The sequence below is a fragment of the Muscardinus avellanarius genome (assembly GCF_963383645.1).
Source record: "Muscardinus avellanarius genome assembly, chromosome: 11".
Lineage (NCBI taxonomy): Eukaryota > Metazoa > Chordata > Mammalia > Rodentia > Gliridae > Muscardinus > Muscardinus avellanarius.
The window spans coordinates 9,050,708-9,067,803 of record NC_137797.1 but is presented as its reverse complement, the minus strand read 5'-3'; the positions used below and the strand labels follow the sequence as shown (position 1 = coordinate 9,067,803).

General features: G+C 42.8%; 1 protein-coding gene across 1 annotated transcript in view; it reads left to right on the top strand.

Moving 5' to 3' along the window:
* TNRC6B (trinucleotide repeat containing adaptor 6B) overlaps window positions 1–17,096 on the top strand; it is a gene marked incomplete at both ends in the record, with an annotated part of 214,269 nt that overhangs the window by 124,756 nt on the left and 72,417 nt on the right. The window contains one exon of the mRNA XM_080706231.1: window positions 9,982–10,069. Coding sequence (XP_080562357.1) covers window positions 9,982–10,069 — 88 coding nt within the window. The remainder of the gene's footprint in view (window positions 1–9,981; window positions 10,070–17,096) is intronic.

Genomic DNA, 17,096 nt, shown 5'->3' with positions numbered 1-17,096 from the left:
ATCCGTCACTAGGATCTTTGTAAGGGCCTAATATGTACTGTGAGCTGTGTGGCAGAGGAGTGTTTAAAATAACTGTGAGGGACCTGTCATGTATCTAATGTAGTTCAGACAAGGAAAACTCTTTCAGTAAAACTAACAATTGAGCCCGGGTGTGGTGGCATACACTTGTAATGCCAGTACTTGGGAGGCTGAGACAGGAGGATCACGGGTTCATGGCCAGCCTCAGCTACTTAAGTGAGACCATCCGCAACTGAGTAAGACCCTGTTTCAAAATAAAAAAATAAAATTAGGGCTGGAGGTAGGACTCCAAGATAGAATGCCCCTTGGTTCCATCTCCAGTGCGCCTCCCCGCCCCCCAGTTGGACTTGGGAGGGTGAAGTGCAGTTTCTAGACCATTTTTGAAAACTCATTTCTTTGAGTTTAAAATTTTTTAAACAGGAGACCAAAAGTTGAATCAATGTTTGAAGTTTTTTTATAATTAAAATTTTTATTGTGATAATTATAAATTCATATGCGTACTGAGAAGTATCATGGGCATTCCATGTGCTCTTGCACAGTTTCCACCAATGTAACTTCTTTCAGAACTGTAGTACAAGATCACAAGCATGATTTTGACACTGATATAAACTGAGGCCTTGAGCATGTCGGTTATTTAAGTTTTTCAGTTTGAGTGTGAGTGTGGCATTTGCATGCTGAGAGTTCTGTATGACTACTTTACCAAGTGTAGATTTCTTTATCTGTTTCCACTATCAAGATAAGAACAGTTCCATCTCCTTCCTTCCTTCCTTCCTTCCTTCCTTCCTTCCTTCCTGGTACAGGGGATGGAACCCAGGAGCATTCTACCTCCAAGCCACCTCCCCCCCAGCTTATTTTTATTCTTCATTTTGAAGCAGGTCTCACTGAGTTGCAAAGGGCTTTACTAAGTCGTAGCTGAGGCTGTCCGCAAACTGTTACTCTTATCTCAGACACCCAGATGCTGGGATTACAGGCTATAAGCATGCGCCACCATGTCTGGTTCCATCATCTTTTTTTATAACCACACCCACCACACTGTCACCTGCAACCTCTGGTAACCAGCTGCTTGTAGTTTCAGACATGTTTTATAAATGTCTTCACATAGTATATAACTTTTGGTATTGGCTACTGTCACTTAATTCCCTGAAGATTCCTCCAGGTTTTTGGTGTATTTGTTTCTTCTGCAGATGGGGTGTAGCTCTGTGGTATACTGAGTACCAGTCGAGGGCTTGCCTGGCACAAGTGAAAATGAGGCCCTCGGTTCCAGCCCTGGCAAAAACAAAACAACGTTCCTTTTGATTCAGTATCAGTTTGCCTCTGGCATGCTTCCTGGCTCGTGTTACATACTTCACTCCAGCCCAGCGTTGCTCACACTTTAATTGTGCATTCAGTGACTTTTACATGAGACCCTCCTTTGTCACCAGGGCATGTGCAAGGTACATATGACAAGAGTCAGATTGACCCACTTCCCTCTGTGTGCTGGATGACTGGACAAGGCATGCCAGCCAGCTGTGAGGTCAGGGTGGGAGGGGGCTCTTGCACTGCTGACACCTGCTAGGTGAGGCCTTTTGGTTTGAAGTAGGAATAAGGGTTTGGATTCCAGTCCCAGTTTGATTCCTTATTCAGTTACTGGAAGAAGCATGCCGATTAATTTGAAGACGCTTTCACTCCAAGGAGATCCTGCCACCCCTCTGACCTCACCTCTGCCACCTCTCCCTTGCACCCTCCTTGCCATTTCTCAGGCACATTATCTCACTCCTTTACATTTGCCATTTTCTCTGTCTGAAGTATTCTCCTTCTAAGAGCCACGTGGCCCAGGGCCTCACCTCAGTGGTCTCCAGTCTCAGACCTCCTTATAAAAGGCCTTTCCTAACCATCTTGTCTAGGGCAGTGCCATTCTCCGTCAGCACGCTGTGCCTTCTCATCTAGGGACACTGTTGACACCTGCAATGTTTCCTTTGTACATATATTTTGTTGTATATCCTGCTTGTTGCGGTCTCTCCTGCTGGACGGTAAACCCTTACAAGCTGGAGCTTGGTTTTGTTTCTGCCATATCCCAGAGCTTGGAAACACACTTCATCAGTGTTTGCTAAAGAAATGGATCAGTTGGGGAGCATCCTGGTAGAAGGGAGGTAGAACACAGAGGGGCCTCAAGACTCCTAGAGAGAGCAGCCACACGCGGAGCATCATTTCATGGGCTGAGCCTTGAGACACCTCCCAGGCCACACACGAAAAGGGAGTAATAATTTGTGGGATGTACAAAAGAGGGCAGGTTTCTTTAGAATTGGAGTTGGCAGGGAAGGTTTCATTGAAGCAAGTGGATATTGAGCCAGGACTTGAGGATGGGGTAGTAAGATGGGCAATTTATTAAGGATGGTTTTGTATCAGCATGGAGTGGGAAGAAGATGCAGAGGCTGGAATTGCACCATGGCCTTGAGTGCCAGGCTAGGGAATTTAGTCCAGATCTGCTGCCCTGAGCTTTTTTCTGCAGTCTTAGGCCATTGGAGGCTTAAGTTCTACGCCCACAGCAGGTTTCTAGTGATGTCGGTACCGTTGCTTTTTGGTGTTCTGAACTCAAATGCAGAGCAGGAGTCTTGGCATGTCTCTACTCTGGCCTTCTTATTCAAATACTATAGGTATGTATGTATGTATGGATATATGTGTGGTACTGGCTTCATCCCCAGCCTCTCAAGTATTACCTTTCTTGAAGTTACTCTGCTATTAATGAATGGTTATTATAATAAACAAACATAGTGCTAGTGTGTTCTTTTTTCACCTTAGAAGCTCCTAAGAGTACTTTGGAGCTGGGGGTGTAGCTCAGTGATAGTGCACGTGCTTACCATGCATAAGACCCTGGGCCCAGTCCAGCTTGGCTATTTCCATTCTAGATTTGTATGTGTGTGTGTGTGTATGTGTGTGTGTGTGTGTATATGTATATGTATATGTATATGTATATGTGTGTGTGTATATATATATATATATATATATATATATATATATATATATATATTCCAGTACTAGGGATGGAACCCAGGGACATTCTACCTCTGAGCTACACCCCCAGCCCTGTTTTTTATTCTTTATTTTTTTTATTTTTATTTTTGGTGGTACTGGGGTTCCTGGAAGCCCTTCTACCTCCAGGCTACACTCCCAGACCTATTTTATATTTTTGAAACAGGGTCTCTTAAGCCAGTATGGCTGGCTTCGAACCAGTGCGATCCTCCTGTCTCTGCCTCCCAAGCATGGGGATTACAAGCGTGCGCCACCACGCCCGGCGAATTCTTTATTTTGAAACAGGGTCTGACTTTGTTGCGGAGGGCCTCACTAAGTAGCTGAGGCTGTCTGCAAACCACAGTTCTCCTGTCTCAGCCTCCCGAATGCTGAGATCACAAGTGTGCACCACCATGCCTGGCTTGTTCTAGATTATATTTGCACTTGTTCCTTTCATACACTGTGCCTCCGTTCTTTAACACCAACAAAAATTAAGTAGAGGTGACAAAAAGTTGTCTCCTGCAAAAGCTCTTGGCTTTTCACATCAGGACGCACCCAAGGGACTTGTGCAGCACAAGGGGTGAGTGGCTGAGGTGATTTCAGCTGCAGCTGCGGGCCACGCTGAGAGTCCCTGAGGCCTCGATGAATTTGAGGGATCCTGTGTTCCACACATGCCTGAAAGCTTGACCTACCCAGAGCCATGTGTTGCCTGGCAAGTAGTAGAGTCCAAGTAAGTCCTCAGTTGGATTTATTGAGTGAATCAACTGGCAGTTTGGAAGGGGTGAGTTTTATATCTGCTCTGTACATGGAGAGAAGGCAGATGAATGACTTCTCCTTCCTTTCAAACTTAGAAGCAAGTGATGGTCAAGGGGATCCACCTTGTCACCTGACTTTTGTATGTGGTTGCTGTATGGGGTGTTTGGTTTTTGAGGTATAAATCAGGTAATGTTTTAAAGTGTAGACTTGAGTGAGAACTTAGATCAGTGGATCTCATCCATAGCTAAATGTTAGAACCACTTGGGGAGACATTAAAAATGCCTCATGATTGATCTGGAGTGCTGCCTGAGCAGTAAGTTGTGTTTGTTGTTTGGATTTTTTAGCAGTCTCGAACTTATGGGGGTTAATCTGTATGGTTTTGGAAAGCCTTTTTTTTTTTTTTTTTTTTTTTGCTGAGTCATTTGAAGAATAAATTGCCGACCCAGTGCCCTGTCACTTGCAGCCTTTTTACCAATACTATATAATGCATTTGTAACAAACAGGAACATTATTCTGTAGGCTCACAATATAGCCATCAAAGGAAAAAACTGACACTAACACCTACCTACTAAGCACTGACACCTACCTACTAAGATGGAGTCTTCAGCACCTTTTCAAGGTATGATACTGGTCTTTCCAGTGAAAGGATCACACAGTACCTTTGGTCATGTCACTTACAGAACAGTTCCTCAAGCTTCTCTTGACTTGTTTGGCCTTGAAACTTCCAAAGATTACAAGCTAGTTATTTTGTAGACTGCCACTCATTGTGGAGTTGTCCATTGGTTCCTTGTGATGATTTTTAGGTTGTATACATTTGAAGGGACTATCACAGAGGTGATACTTGTTCTCACAGCATCCTATCAAATAACTCATGGTTTCTATTTGTCCCACTCCTGATGATGTAACAGGAATCACTTGAATAAAGTGTTATCCGCTAAGCTCTTCTATAATCATTCTTTTTCTCTTTAAAATTAGAAAGTATTTTTGGAAAAGTGACTTTGTTCAAAGTATGTGAACATTCCATTCCTCATCAATTATAGTTTATTCATTGACATATTTCTTTCTCTGTGGACTTATGTTTTCCTAATTTATGTAGTTTTTTTTTTTTCTGTTGTGGGTGTGGTACTGGGGATAGAACCCAATAGCCTTCTACCTTCTGGGTATACCTCCAGACCTGTTTTATATTTTATATGGAAACAGGGTCTCACTAAGTTGGAGAGGATCTCACTAAGTTGCCAAGGCTGGCTTTTAACCTGTAATCATCTTGTCTCAGCCTCCCAACTACTGAGATTACAAGCACACCACCATGCCCAGTTTACACAATGCTTTCTAATCTCTTACTATCATTTATTTTGATCCTCCTGTTGTTCCAGATTCAGTTTGTAGAAGCCCCTTCAGACAGTTTTCTGTGACCACTTGAGCATTCCCTTGTTCTTTGCGTCTTTCCTTGTTTTGTGGTAAATATACATTTCAGGTTCATCTTTCTCTTTCCTTTCTCTGGCCTGAGAATTAGCTTTTCTTCCCCTAAAGAACTAGTTCTTTTGGTGAAGAGAGGGGGACTTAGAAGCCATAGATCACCAGGCAAGGTGTTTTCAGGAAGGTCAGGCAGAAGGATCTCAAGTTCTAGGCCAGCCTGGGCAACTTAGTAAGACTCTGTCTCAAAACAAAAACAGAAAAAGGGCTAAGGATATAACTCTGGTGGTAGAGCACTCCTGAGTTCAGTCTGCAGTACTGTAGCAACAAGAAGTCATAAGCCTGGGTACTAACTGCACTCATTGCTCTTCAGATGTTGCTTGTTTTGTAGCCCTCACAGTGACAGAGCTAAGTGATAACTGTGACTATGTGGTACATGAAGGATTGTACACATGCAAACATTATATTTATATTATGAATTTATGCTAATTATTAGTTTCATTCCAGCCCAACATGGGCCACTTGAGTTTTTCCCTTTCCATTTCATAACTTTTTTTTTCCAGTGATGAGAACCTGTATTTCTTTTTCTTTTTTTTTTTTTTTTTTTTGGTGGTACTGGGGATGGAACCCGGGGGCCCTCTACCTCTGGGATACACTCCCACACCTATTTTATATTTTATTTGGAGACAGGGTCTCTTCAGCCAGCCGAGGCTGGCTTCAAACCTGCATGATCCTCCTGTCTCAGCCTCCCAAGCACAGGGATTACAAGCGTGCGCCACCACGCCCGGCATCTTTACTGTATTTCTATGCCAGTCAGTCCCCCAATGTGTAACCAGCCTCTCATCACCACCAGTGTGGATATCCTTGCTGTGGGCACGCTCTAACTCAGCTAGGGAGTTTTTAAAGCTTCTCTAGTGATGTTTATGCAGCTTAGATAGAGCATAACTCAACCAGAAGGAAAGTGAGTCCACAGTATTTGACTCATTTAGCTAAATGGCAGGGTTCTAAAGTCAGGTTTGGCAAAGTAAATTCTTCCTCGGGAGGTAAAATTTAAAGAGAGGCTAAATTCTCCCAAGATGCACAGGGAAAAAAAAAAATCAGGGTGAAAGCCCAGCCTGTCTTCTGGAAAGCTTTAAAAAATGTTTGTTTTGGAAATAAATCCACTTCTAGTGAGCACGAATTTCAGTTTCTTTCCCTGAATTACCTGTTTATAGGAAAAAAATTTGAAAAAGTTGTTTTTTTAATATGGCTCACTAAGTTCTTATCTTTTGCATTGCATTTTTAAAATAAAGTTTTGATTTTAGAATAATTTTAGAACTCAAGGAAATGGCAGGTTGCTGTTTTTAAAGCACCAGATATTTAAATAGGAGACATTCAGGTGGTGGCTGCTGCTTTTCTTTATTCACTTTCACTATAAAATACGGCAGCTGAGTTATAGTGACACGGAAACACAGTCCTCAACTTGTGCTCAGAACCAGAGGAAGGGAGAGGCCGCCAGAGCCAAGTGTAACAGGACCTGTGGTCAGCCTGCCTTAGACGGTCAGCACCCTCGGGACAGTTTTTGTAAACCCTTTTGTAGAGTGGTGTACTGCCGCAAGTGAATTTTCTCCCAGAGCTCCACACGTAGACTTAGGAACACATAATCTGAATCCAAAGAAGTCCAGCAGCAAACCTAAAGAATTTCAAAAAATCTCGCCCTTGATTATAATTTCCTTAATATTTTTCCTTAATGTACTTTGTGTGTGTGTGTGTGTGTGTGTGTGTGTGTGTGTGTGTGTGTGTAGAACTGGGTATTGAACCCAAGGGCATTCTGCATCTGAGCTATAGTCCCACCCCCCACCCCCCCTTTTTTTTTTTTGCAGGTTTGGTGATAGAACCCAGAGGCATTTGGCCTCCGAGCTACTCCCCCTGCCCTTTTTTTTTTTTTTTTTTTGAAACAGGGTCTCACTGAGTTGCAGAGGGCCTCACTAAGTAGTAGCTGAGGCTGTCCACGAACTACGATCCTCAAGTCTCAGCCTCCCGAATGCTGGGATTACAAGCGGACACCACCAAGCCCAGCTTCTCCCCCTTTTTAATCTTTTGTTTGAAACAGGACCTCGCAGCTGGGCGTGGTGGCGCACGCTTGTAATCCCCGTGATTGGGAGGCTGAGACAGGAGGATCGCTCAGGTTCGAAGCCAGCCTCAGCTACTTAGTGAGGCTCTAAGCAACTTAGTGAGACCCTGTTTCCAAATAAAATAGAAAATGGGTCTGGGAGTATAACCCGGAGGTAGAAAGCCTCTGGGTTCCACCCCCAGTAGCACAAAAAAAAAAAAAAAAAAAAAAGAAGAAGAAGAAGAAGAAACAGGACAACAGGACCTTGCTAAGTTATTGGAAGCCTTGCTACCTTGCTGAGGTGGGCCTTGAACCTACGACCCTCCTGTCTTTGCCCCCCAAGAAGTAGCCTGACTTTGATTTACATTTAACTTGGCCTAATTCTAGGTGACATTTTTGAAACTACAGATATGATATGTTGGATCACCTAAAATCCTAAGTCCTGCAGGCAGTCTCTGTTTAGTACTTAGGGGAAATGGGAACTAAATCTCCTTCTACTCTGAGACTCAGTAAGCGTCCAGTCTGGGGTGTCCTGCCTTGAATGTTGAAGTTACACAGGTTGTTGATTCTGTGGTTTTTCCCAAGCTGACACATAGAAGGAAAGTTGTTGGCATTAAGTAAATGTTAAATTTCAAAGTTACTTATTAAATGTCATGATTATTTAGTACATTTCTTCCTCTTTTTTTTTTTTTATTTTGTGGTACTGGGGTTCCTGGAAGCCCTTCTACTTCTGGGCTACACTCCCAGACCTATTTTTACATTTTTATTTGGAAACAGGGTCTCCTAAGCCAGCGCGCGTGGCTGGCTTCGAACCTGCGCGATCCTCCTGTCTCTGCCTCCCAAGCGCGGGGATTACAAGCGTGTGCCACCATGCCGGGCTAGTACATTTCTTCAATGGAGCTGTTTAATACTGTGCATCATTTTTATCCGAATGGAGTAGAACAAACCCTGATTGGCTTACTTCATGTATTAAGAATATAGCTTAAGAGATGTAGTTGTGAACTCACGCAATAAAAAATGCACCAATTTATAGGATACTCAAAACCTGCATTAAAAACACAGACAATGTTGGGCATGGTGGCACAGGCTTGTAATCCAGCATTCTGAAGGCGAAGACCGGAAGATCGCGGTTAGCAGAGAGCCTCAGTGAAGGGCCTCGCTGCTACTTAGCAAGGCCCTTCCCAACTCAGTGAGACCCTGTTTCAAAATAAAGAATAGAAAATAGGGCTAGGAATGTCACTCGGAAGTAGAATGCCCCTGGGTTCCATCCCCAGTATTGCAAAGAAAAATTTTTAAACAAATAATAAAAATAGGGCTGGAGGTGTAGCTCGGAGGTAGAAAGCCCCCGGGTTCCATCCCCAGTATCATCAAACAAACAACACACAGACACATACACACAGAGACACAGGTAGTTCTGGGATACAGGTAGAGTAGTGTCTCATGCCTGTAATCCCAGTACCTGGGGTATTGAGATAGTAGGATCAGTTTTTGTTTGTTTGTTTGTTTTTGTTTTTGCAGTACTGGGGGTTGAGCCCAGGGCATTCTACTTCTGAGCTACACCTCAGCCCTATTTTTCATTCTTTATTTTGAAACAGGGCCTCACTAAGTTGTGAAGGGCCTCATTAAGTAGCCAAGACTGACTGCAAACCTGAGATCCTCCTGTGTCAGCCTCCCAAGAACTGGGATTACAAGTGTGTGCTACCATGCCCAGCATGATCACAGGTTTGAAGCCACTCTCAGCAACGTAGTGAGACCCTGTTTCAAAATAAAAATAAAATTGGGCCAGCGTGTTGGCACATGCTTGTAATCCCAGCATTTGGGAGGCTGAAACACGAGGATTGCAGTTTGTAAACAGCCTCAGCTACTTAGTGAGGCCCTTTGCAACTCAGTGAGACCCTGTTTCAATATAAAGAATAAAAAATAGGGTTGGGGAGCCAGGTATGGTGGTGCAGGCTTGTAATCCAGCATTTGGGAGGCTGAGACAGGAGGATCAGGGTTTACAGCCAGCCTTGGTGACTTAGGTTCTTTGTAACTCATTGAGACGCTGTTTCAAAATAAAGAGGGCTGGGGGTATAGCTCAGAGATAGAATGCCCCTGGGTTCCATCCCCACTTTTGCAAAAAAAAAAAAAAAAAAAAAAAAAAAGGGCTGCGGGTGTAGCTCGAAGGTAAAATGCCCCTGGGTTCCATCCTCAGTACCGTGAAAAAAAAAGAAAAAAGAAAAAAAAATATATATATATATAAATAGATAGAAAATAGGTAAAACATATAATAGTAAATGTAGAAGAAAATATAGAATATAGAATAGAGACTAAAAGAGGTCATGGGCAAATACCTCAGTTATATAAATATACCATAATTGAGTTAACATATTCTGCATTTTTGTTATGAATATTACCAGAAGTCAATTGGATTTTGTCATATTCAACTCAGATTGCTTACTGAATATGAATGCATTAATCCTGCATGTTTATGTTCTTTTAAGGAAGACATTATGAAGTCTACTTTAATAGACATTGTCAGAATGAAACTTAATGTAACATTTTGTGTAAGGGGTGGCAAAACCAAGGTGTGGGAGTACCTAAATGTGAGCTTCATGCGTCCTTTAGATTTAAGTAAGATACTAATTTCTGTGCACTCATAGGGATAAACTTTATTGCAGAAGTGGATTGTGAATATAAATGTATAACCTTCTTATATGATATTACTTTAACAGAGAGAAGGAGCAAGAAAGGGAAGAACAGTTAATGGAAGACAAGAAAAGGAAGAAAGAGGATAAAAAGAAAAAAGAAGCCACTCAGAAGGTGGGTTTCATCAGTTAAGTCTGTCTGTACATCTGTCAGCTATCCAGAATAAGTGACTGTCAGGTTGAGTACCTGACAAAGTTTAACATTGAAAGTAGGAAAAAGCTCAAGGTCTACACTTAGTCATGAAGTGGATATTAATGCTGCAGCTGATTTTATGAAAATAACAATAAACTATATTGAGAAAGGCAAGAGAACAGGACTAGAAAACTCATGTTCTATTTCCATATTTCTATTATAATATTCTTTTTTTTTTTTTTTTTTGGTGGTGGTACTGGGGATGGAACCCAAGGGCTTTCTACCTCCGGGCTATACTCCAGACCGATTTTATACTTTATTTGGAAACAGGGCCTCACTAAGTTGCTGAGAGCCTCACTAAGTAGCTGAGGCTGGCTTTGAACCTGCGCAATCCTGTCTTATCCTCGTAAGCGTGGGGATGCCTGGCAGTATACGTGTGTGTGTGTGTGTGTGTGTGTGTGTGTGTGTGTGTGTGTGTAGAGCTATATTCCCAGCCCTTTTTATTTTTATTTTTATTTTGAAACAGAGTTTCACTAAGTTTCTGTGTTCTACCTTCAAACCTCAGATTGTCCAGTCAGCTCCCCAAGTACTGGGATTACAAGCATGTGTCACTGTACCCAGCTAATCTCCATTTTCTTAAGGAAGTTTATAGACTTAATTATTTAAAACTTGCTGAAATGTTCTTGGGGGCTCTTTTAGTCACCCATATAGCACTGTTGTTTAGATGAGTGTGCTTTTAGAATCTGGTGGGCTTGTAAGGTGCTTTAGGGAATAGAGCACTTGAGGAATTAGCTTAGAGAAAAAAGAGAGATACTAACTGATAAGAAACGGGTGGGGGTGGGGAATGGGAGGTGGGAGGGCACTGGCAATCACCTTTACTCCCAGTTCTCTGGCAAGCTGAGGCAGGAGAATTGAAGGCTGGATGTCAGTCCAGACAATTTATCGAGACATTGTCTCAAAATAAAGTAAAAAAGGCCAGGCAGTACTTGGGAGGCTGAGACAAAAGGATCATGGCCAGCCTCAGCTACCTAGTGAAGCCCTCCACAACTTAGTGAGATCCTGTTTCAAAAAAAAGAATTAAAAATTGGACTGGGGAGCCGGGCATGGTGGCACACGTTTGTAATCCCCGTGCTTGAGAGGCTGAGACAGGAGGATCACACAGGTTCGAAGCCAGCCTCAGCCACTTAGTGAGGCTCTCAGCAACTTAGTGAGACCCTGTTCCCAAATAAAATAGAAAATTGGTCTGGGAGTATAGTCTGGAGGTAGAAAAAAAAAATGGACTGGGGGTATAGCTTGGACCTAGAATTCCCCTGGGTTCAATCCCTAGTACTGCAAAATAAAATAAAATAAGGATGGATGGATGGATGGATGGATGGATGGATGGATGGATGGATGGATGGATGGAGCTCAGTGGTACAGTGCATCTGAGTTTCCTTAGTACAGAGATGGTATTGGGAGGGGGGAAGGGAGAAACTAAGTAAAGCTATGGGACTGATAGCTGTCAACTCCTAGGCTTGGAATAAAGTGTTTTTGTGGCAGGTTTCAGAAGCAGAGTAATCAGAGTACCTGACCATTGCCTGGTGGGACTTCTTTCCCCTACCTCCCCCTCTTGTTAGTAAGACCTGCCTGGTGTGGGGTCTGGCTCAGTGCAGCTGCTTCTGTGTCTTTTTTCAGGGGCAGGAGTATTTACTGCCAATTCTTCTTACTGCTACCTAAAGCACTTGGGATGCCCAGCCTCGTTGTATTTCAGGTTTGAGGGTCCTGGCCACAGTGCTAGTTAAGGCGGGTCAGTTTAGCCGGTGTAAACTGTTAAGTGAGTTTAGAGGAAACTCTAGATGTAGAACAAAGTGGAGTCAATTAGACATAAGCCAGCAGGAGATACCAGGCCACCACAGGTTTTCCCAGCATCATGAGATATGGCATATCCCTTTTTTTGTACTGGGTTTTAAACCAAGGGTGTTCTACTTGTGAGCTGCCCCCGCATGCACCCTGGCCATTTTCATGTTTTATTTTGAAATGGTCTCACTAAGTTGCTGAGAGTTTCACTAAATTGATGAGCCTGGCCTGGAACCTGCAATCCTCTTGTCTCAGTCTCCCAAAAACTGAGATTACAGGCACATACCACCATGCCCAGATTGTTTTTCCTTCCTTCCTTCCTTCCTTCCTTCCTTCCTTCCTTCCTTCCCTTTCTATCTGTTGTGTGTGTGTGTGTGTGTGTGTGTGTGTGTGTGTGTGTGTGGTACTGGGGATGGAACCCAGGGGCATTTTATCTCTGAGTTACATCCCCAGCCCCATTTTTTTATTCTTTTTTTTTTAAAACAAGGTCTCATTAAGTTGCAGAGGGCCTCACTAAGTAGCTGAGGCTGGCCATGAACCTGCGATCCTCCTGTCTCAGCCTCCCAAGTACTGTGAAGGACCTCACTAAGTAGCTGAGGCTGTCCAAGAACAAGACTAGCCTCCTGTCTCAGCCTCCTGAATGCTGGGATTACACGTGTGCGCCACCACACCTGGCTTTCCCATCACTTCTTTATGCTATCAGGCTATCAGTGTACTGCTCCTCTGAGCTCGTTGGAATTGTCTAAGATTCTAGAGGACAGAATCTGAATAAAGAAGCCAGATAATGAAACAGGTTTTTATGTACTTAGTTTTGGGTGCAAAGTAACGTTCCCTGTCACTGAGGTTGCAATTTGCACTTGCCGCAGTGGTAGGCTGTTAGTGGCATTGCCCCTGTGGCTTCTGGGTCCTGTGCCTTGGACGCTGACACCCCATCCTCAGTCAGACTGATGGGAGACTCGGCCTTTAACCAGAAGATGATTAAGTGATTGTTTTAGACAGTATATGTTCCATCTTCATTCTTAACATATATACATGTTTTCTTAAACTAAAAATGGCAGTATCTAGAAATGATTAATAAAATGCCTACCTGCCAACTTCTCTTTTGGATTCCACTAATAGGAAAATCATACAAGAGAATGTGGATGTGTTGGAGAGTGAACTGGTGTTATCTCTCACACACTGTCCTCCAGTGTGCTTGGATCTGCATTAAAAAACAGATTAAGAGGTGATGAAAAAGAGAAAATCAGCCTACAAATTTGAAGTGGTTAATTTTAGCCCATAAAAATTCAGTCATTTTTCTTCAAAAATGTTCTGATCAGCTGACATAGTATCTAGACTGACACGAGCTGGCGCATGGCTTTGATGGTGTTTTATTATGCTGGGCCATTGCATAATTTCAGAATTAAATTCCAGTTTGGCAGTTCTCAGGAGAAAGCACAAAGCTTACCATCTGATCGTCTTGGTGTTTCCAGTGAAGGACACTAGGAGGTATAAAATGTGCTGTGGTACAAAGAATGGTAGAGAAGGGGCGGGCATTTCTATTGTGTTACTCATTCAGCCACAGACACTCGCGGAGCCTCTTGTGCCTCCACATCTTTCATACTGTTTACCCCATTGCTTCAGCACCATCTTTAAACTTGCTCTAAGTTTCTCAAAATTTTATTTATACTGCATTACCAGTAACAATTCATATTATATTGCCCATGCCTGGGGCCCAGTAGTCATTCAAAAAATTGTGTTTAAGGCCTTTTTTAATCCCAGACTTTTATAATCCCAGTACTTGGGGGAGATTGAGACAGGAGGATCACACAGGTTCAAAGCCAGCCTCAGCTACTTAGGCTCTCAGCAACTTAGTGAGACCCTGTTTCCAAATAAAATAGAACATAGGTCTGGTAGTATAGCCCGAAGGTAGAAAGCCTCTGGGTTCTATCCCCAGCAACACACACAAAAATAAATAATTGTAGCTGGGCATGGTGGTGCATGCTTGTAATCCCAGCATTTGGGAGGTTGAGATAGGAGGATCACGGTTCAAGGGCAGCCTCAGCTACTTAGTGAGGCCCTTTACAACTCAGTGAGACCCTATTTCAAAGTACAGAATAAAAATTTGGTCTGGAAGTTTAGTTTGGAGATAGGGCACTTGGGAGGCTGAGACAGGAGGATCACGCAGGCTCAAAGCTAGCAGCAGCTACTTATTGAGGCTCTCAGCAACTTACTGAGACCCTGTTTCCAAATAAAATATGAAAAAATAGGTCTGGAAGTATGGCCTGGGGGTAGAAAGCCCCTGGGTTCCATCCCCAGTACCACACACACACAAATTTGTGTTTAATAAATAAATGAGCAGCTGGCATGGCAGTGTACACTTATATAATCCCAGTACTTGGGAGGCTGAGACAGGAGGATCCATGTTCAAGAACAGCTCAGCAACATATCCTCTTTGTTTTTTTTGAGGAACTGGGGTTTGAACCCAGGGTCATTCTACCTCCGAGCTACACCCCCAGCTTATTTTATTTTATTTTGAAACAGGGTCTCACTAAGTTACAGAGGGCTTCACTAAGTAGCTAGGCTAGACAAGAAGCTCAATCCTCCTGTCTCAGCCTCCCACGTACTGGGATTACAAGCATGCACCACCACGCCTGGCTAGCAGACCCTCTTTAAAATAAAAATAAAAAGGGCTAGAAGTGTACCTCAGTAGTACAATGCCCCTGGCTTCAATCACCAGTACTACCATAAACCAACAAGAATGAATGATGGCCAGCTCAGGGTGTAGCTCAGTGGTAGAGGGCTTGCTTAGCATGCATGGGGCCTTGGCTTCCATACATAGTGCCCCCCCCCCAAAAAAAAAGAGAAAGAATGATGGTGACAATTTTCTAAAAGCATTGACTTTTACTTAAAGCTAAATTACTTCTGCTTAGAAATTAAATGCAAGCTTTCTCCAGTTTCAATGGTTGTTACTTTGCGCGTTCCAGAGCCATCCTTGAGTAAGTAACTGTTGGATTTCCATTCATGAGAGAGGTGTCAGAGAAGGACTCCATTCATTCATGAGGCTGCTGCTGCTAATGGATCATTGTGTGGTGTTGGCAGAACACTTGCTCTGACCATCCAGCTTTTCACCATCTGGGAGTTGGCACTTTTAACAGAACCCACATTATAAGACATATATATATATATATATTTTTGTGTGTGTGTGTGTGTGTGTGTGGTACTGGGGGTGGAACCCAGAGAGGCTTTCTACCTCCAGGCTGTACTCCCAGAACTTTTTTATATTTTATTTGGAAACAGGGTCTCACTAAGTTGCTGAAAGCCTCACTCAGTAGCTGAGGCTGGCTTCAAACCTGCGCGATCCTCCTGTCTCAGCCTCCCAAGCGCGGGGATTACAAGCATGTGCCACCATGCCCGGCTATATAAGACATATTTGATTTTGAGTTAGCTGCTTATAACTGGGGAAGGCATTGGCTTTCATACAACTGATCTTCAAGATGGCCTTCTAAGAAATATTTATAGTGATATAAACCCTAAATTGCCTTAAGGAATTGGTGTGTGGATACAAACTCATTCCCTCTTAAATAAGTGAGGGTTATACAAGAGGATTTTTAGTTGAACTGAACTCTGTAGCAATTAGTACTGTGAAAAACATTTATTTTAAGACAGTGTTCTATAAATTCAGCACAGTAGTACTAGTATGTCCTTTAATGTCAGAATACAAGAAGCATCTCAGGAGGTCCTACAAGTAGATTGTTTAGATTCAGAGTCTGACAGAGCTGTGCTGGGAACCATTTAGAGGTGGGCTGGGAAACTACAGAACATATCCTCCAAAGATGACTAATGTTTATGAACCTCCATAGCAGTAATCTTGTATGAATACCGGCCACAAATAACCAAACCTCTTCTTTTTAATTGTAATACTCATTTTGTCACTTTTATTATAAAAATTATTTAATCAATATAAAAGTGCTTTGGGGAAAGTATGTAAAATCACCCATGATCTTCGCTGGATATGGTGGCACATGCTTGTAATCCCAGTATTTGGGAGGTTGAGACAGGAGGACCCGGATTCGTGGCCAGCCTCAGCTACTTAGTGAGACCCTCCATAACTTAGTGAGACGCTGTTTCAAAATAAAGAATAAAAGCCGGGCATAGTGGTGCATGCTTGTAATCCCAACACTTGGGAGGCTGAGACTGGAGGATTGCGGACAGCCTCGGCTACTTAGGCCCTTTACAACTCAATGAGACCTGGTTTCAAAATAAAGAATGAAAAATAGGGCAGGGGGTGTGGCTCGGAGGTCAAATGCTGCTGGGTTCCACCCCCAGACCCATCAATAAATAATAAATAAATAATAAATAAATAAATAAATAAATAAATAATTAGAGCTGGATGTGTAGCTCGAAGGTAGAATGCTCCTGGGTTCCATCCCCAGTACTGCCCCGCCAAAAAAAATCACCCATGATCTTACTAATATAACCACATTCTGGCATATTTCCTTATGCATGACCTTTTGTGGTTTGATATTACAGGATGTGTATTAATTAGGTGCCCTCTTTTATTTTCCTCTCTTAACAGTAGCAATAGTTTATCATGTAGCTCCTAATCATCACTTCCAAAACTCTCCAAAAACTCATTATTGCATTCAGCTATCTAATATTTCAGCTTAATCACTTCATAGATGTCTTTGAAGATGGACATGGTGGCACATGCTTTTAATCCTAGTATTTGGGAGGCTGAGACAGGAAAATCACAGGTCAGCCTCAGCTACTTAAGGAGGCCCTCCTTAACTTAGTGAGACCTTGTTTCAAAATAAAGAATAAAATAGGGCTGAGGATGAAGGGTTTTTTTTTGTTTTGTTTTTTGCAGTACTAGGGATTGAACCCAGGGGCATTCTAACCTTTGAGCTACACCTTCAGCCCTATTTTTTATTCTTTATTTTGAAACAGAGTTTCACTGAGTTGCAAAGGGCCTCACTAAGTATAGCCAAGTGCCACCATGCCCACTTGAGGGTGTAGTTTGGAGGTAGAATGCTCCTGGGTTCCATCCCCAGTACCAACCACACACACACACACACACCCCAAAAAAAATGCTTTTAACTGGGTGCAGTGGTGCATACCTGTAATCTCAGTATTTGGAAGGTTGAGACAGAAGGATAGCAGTTTCAAGGTCAGCATGCACTGTAACTTAGTG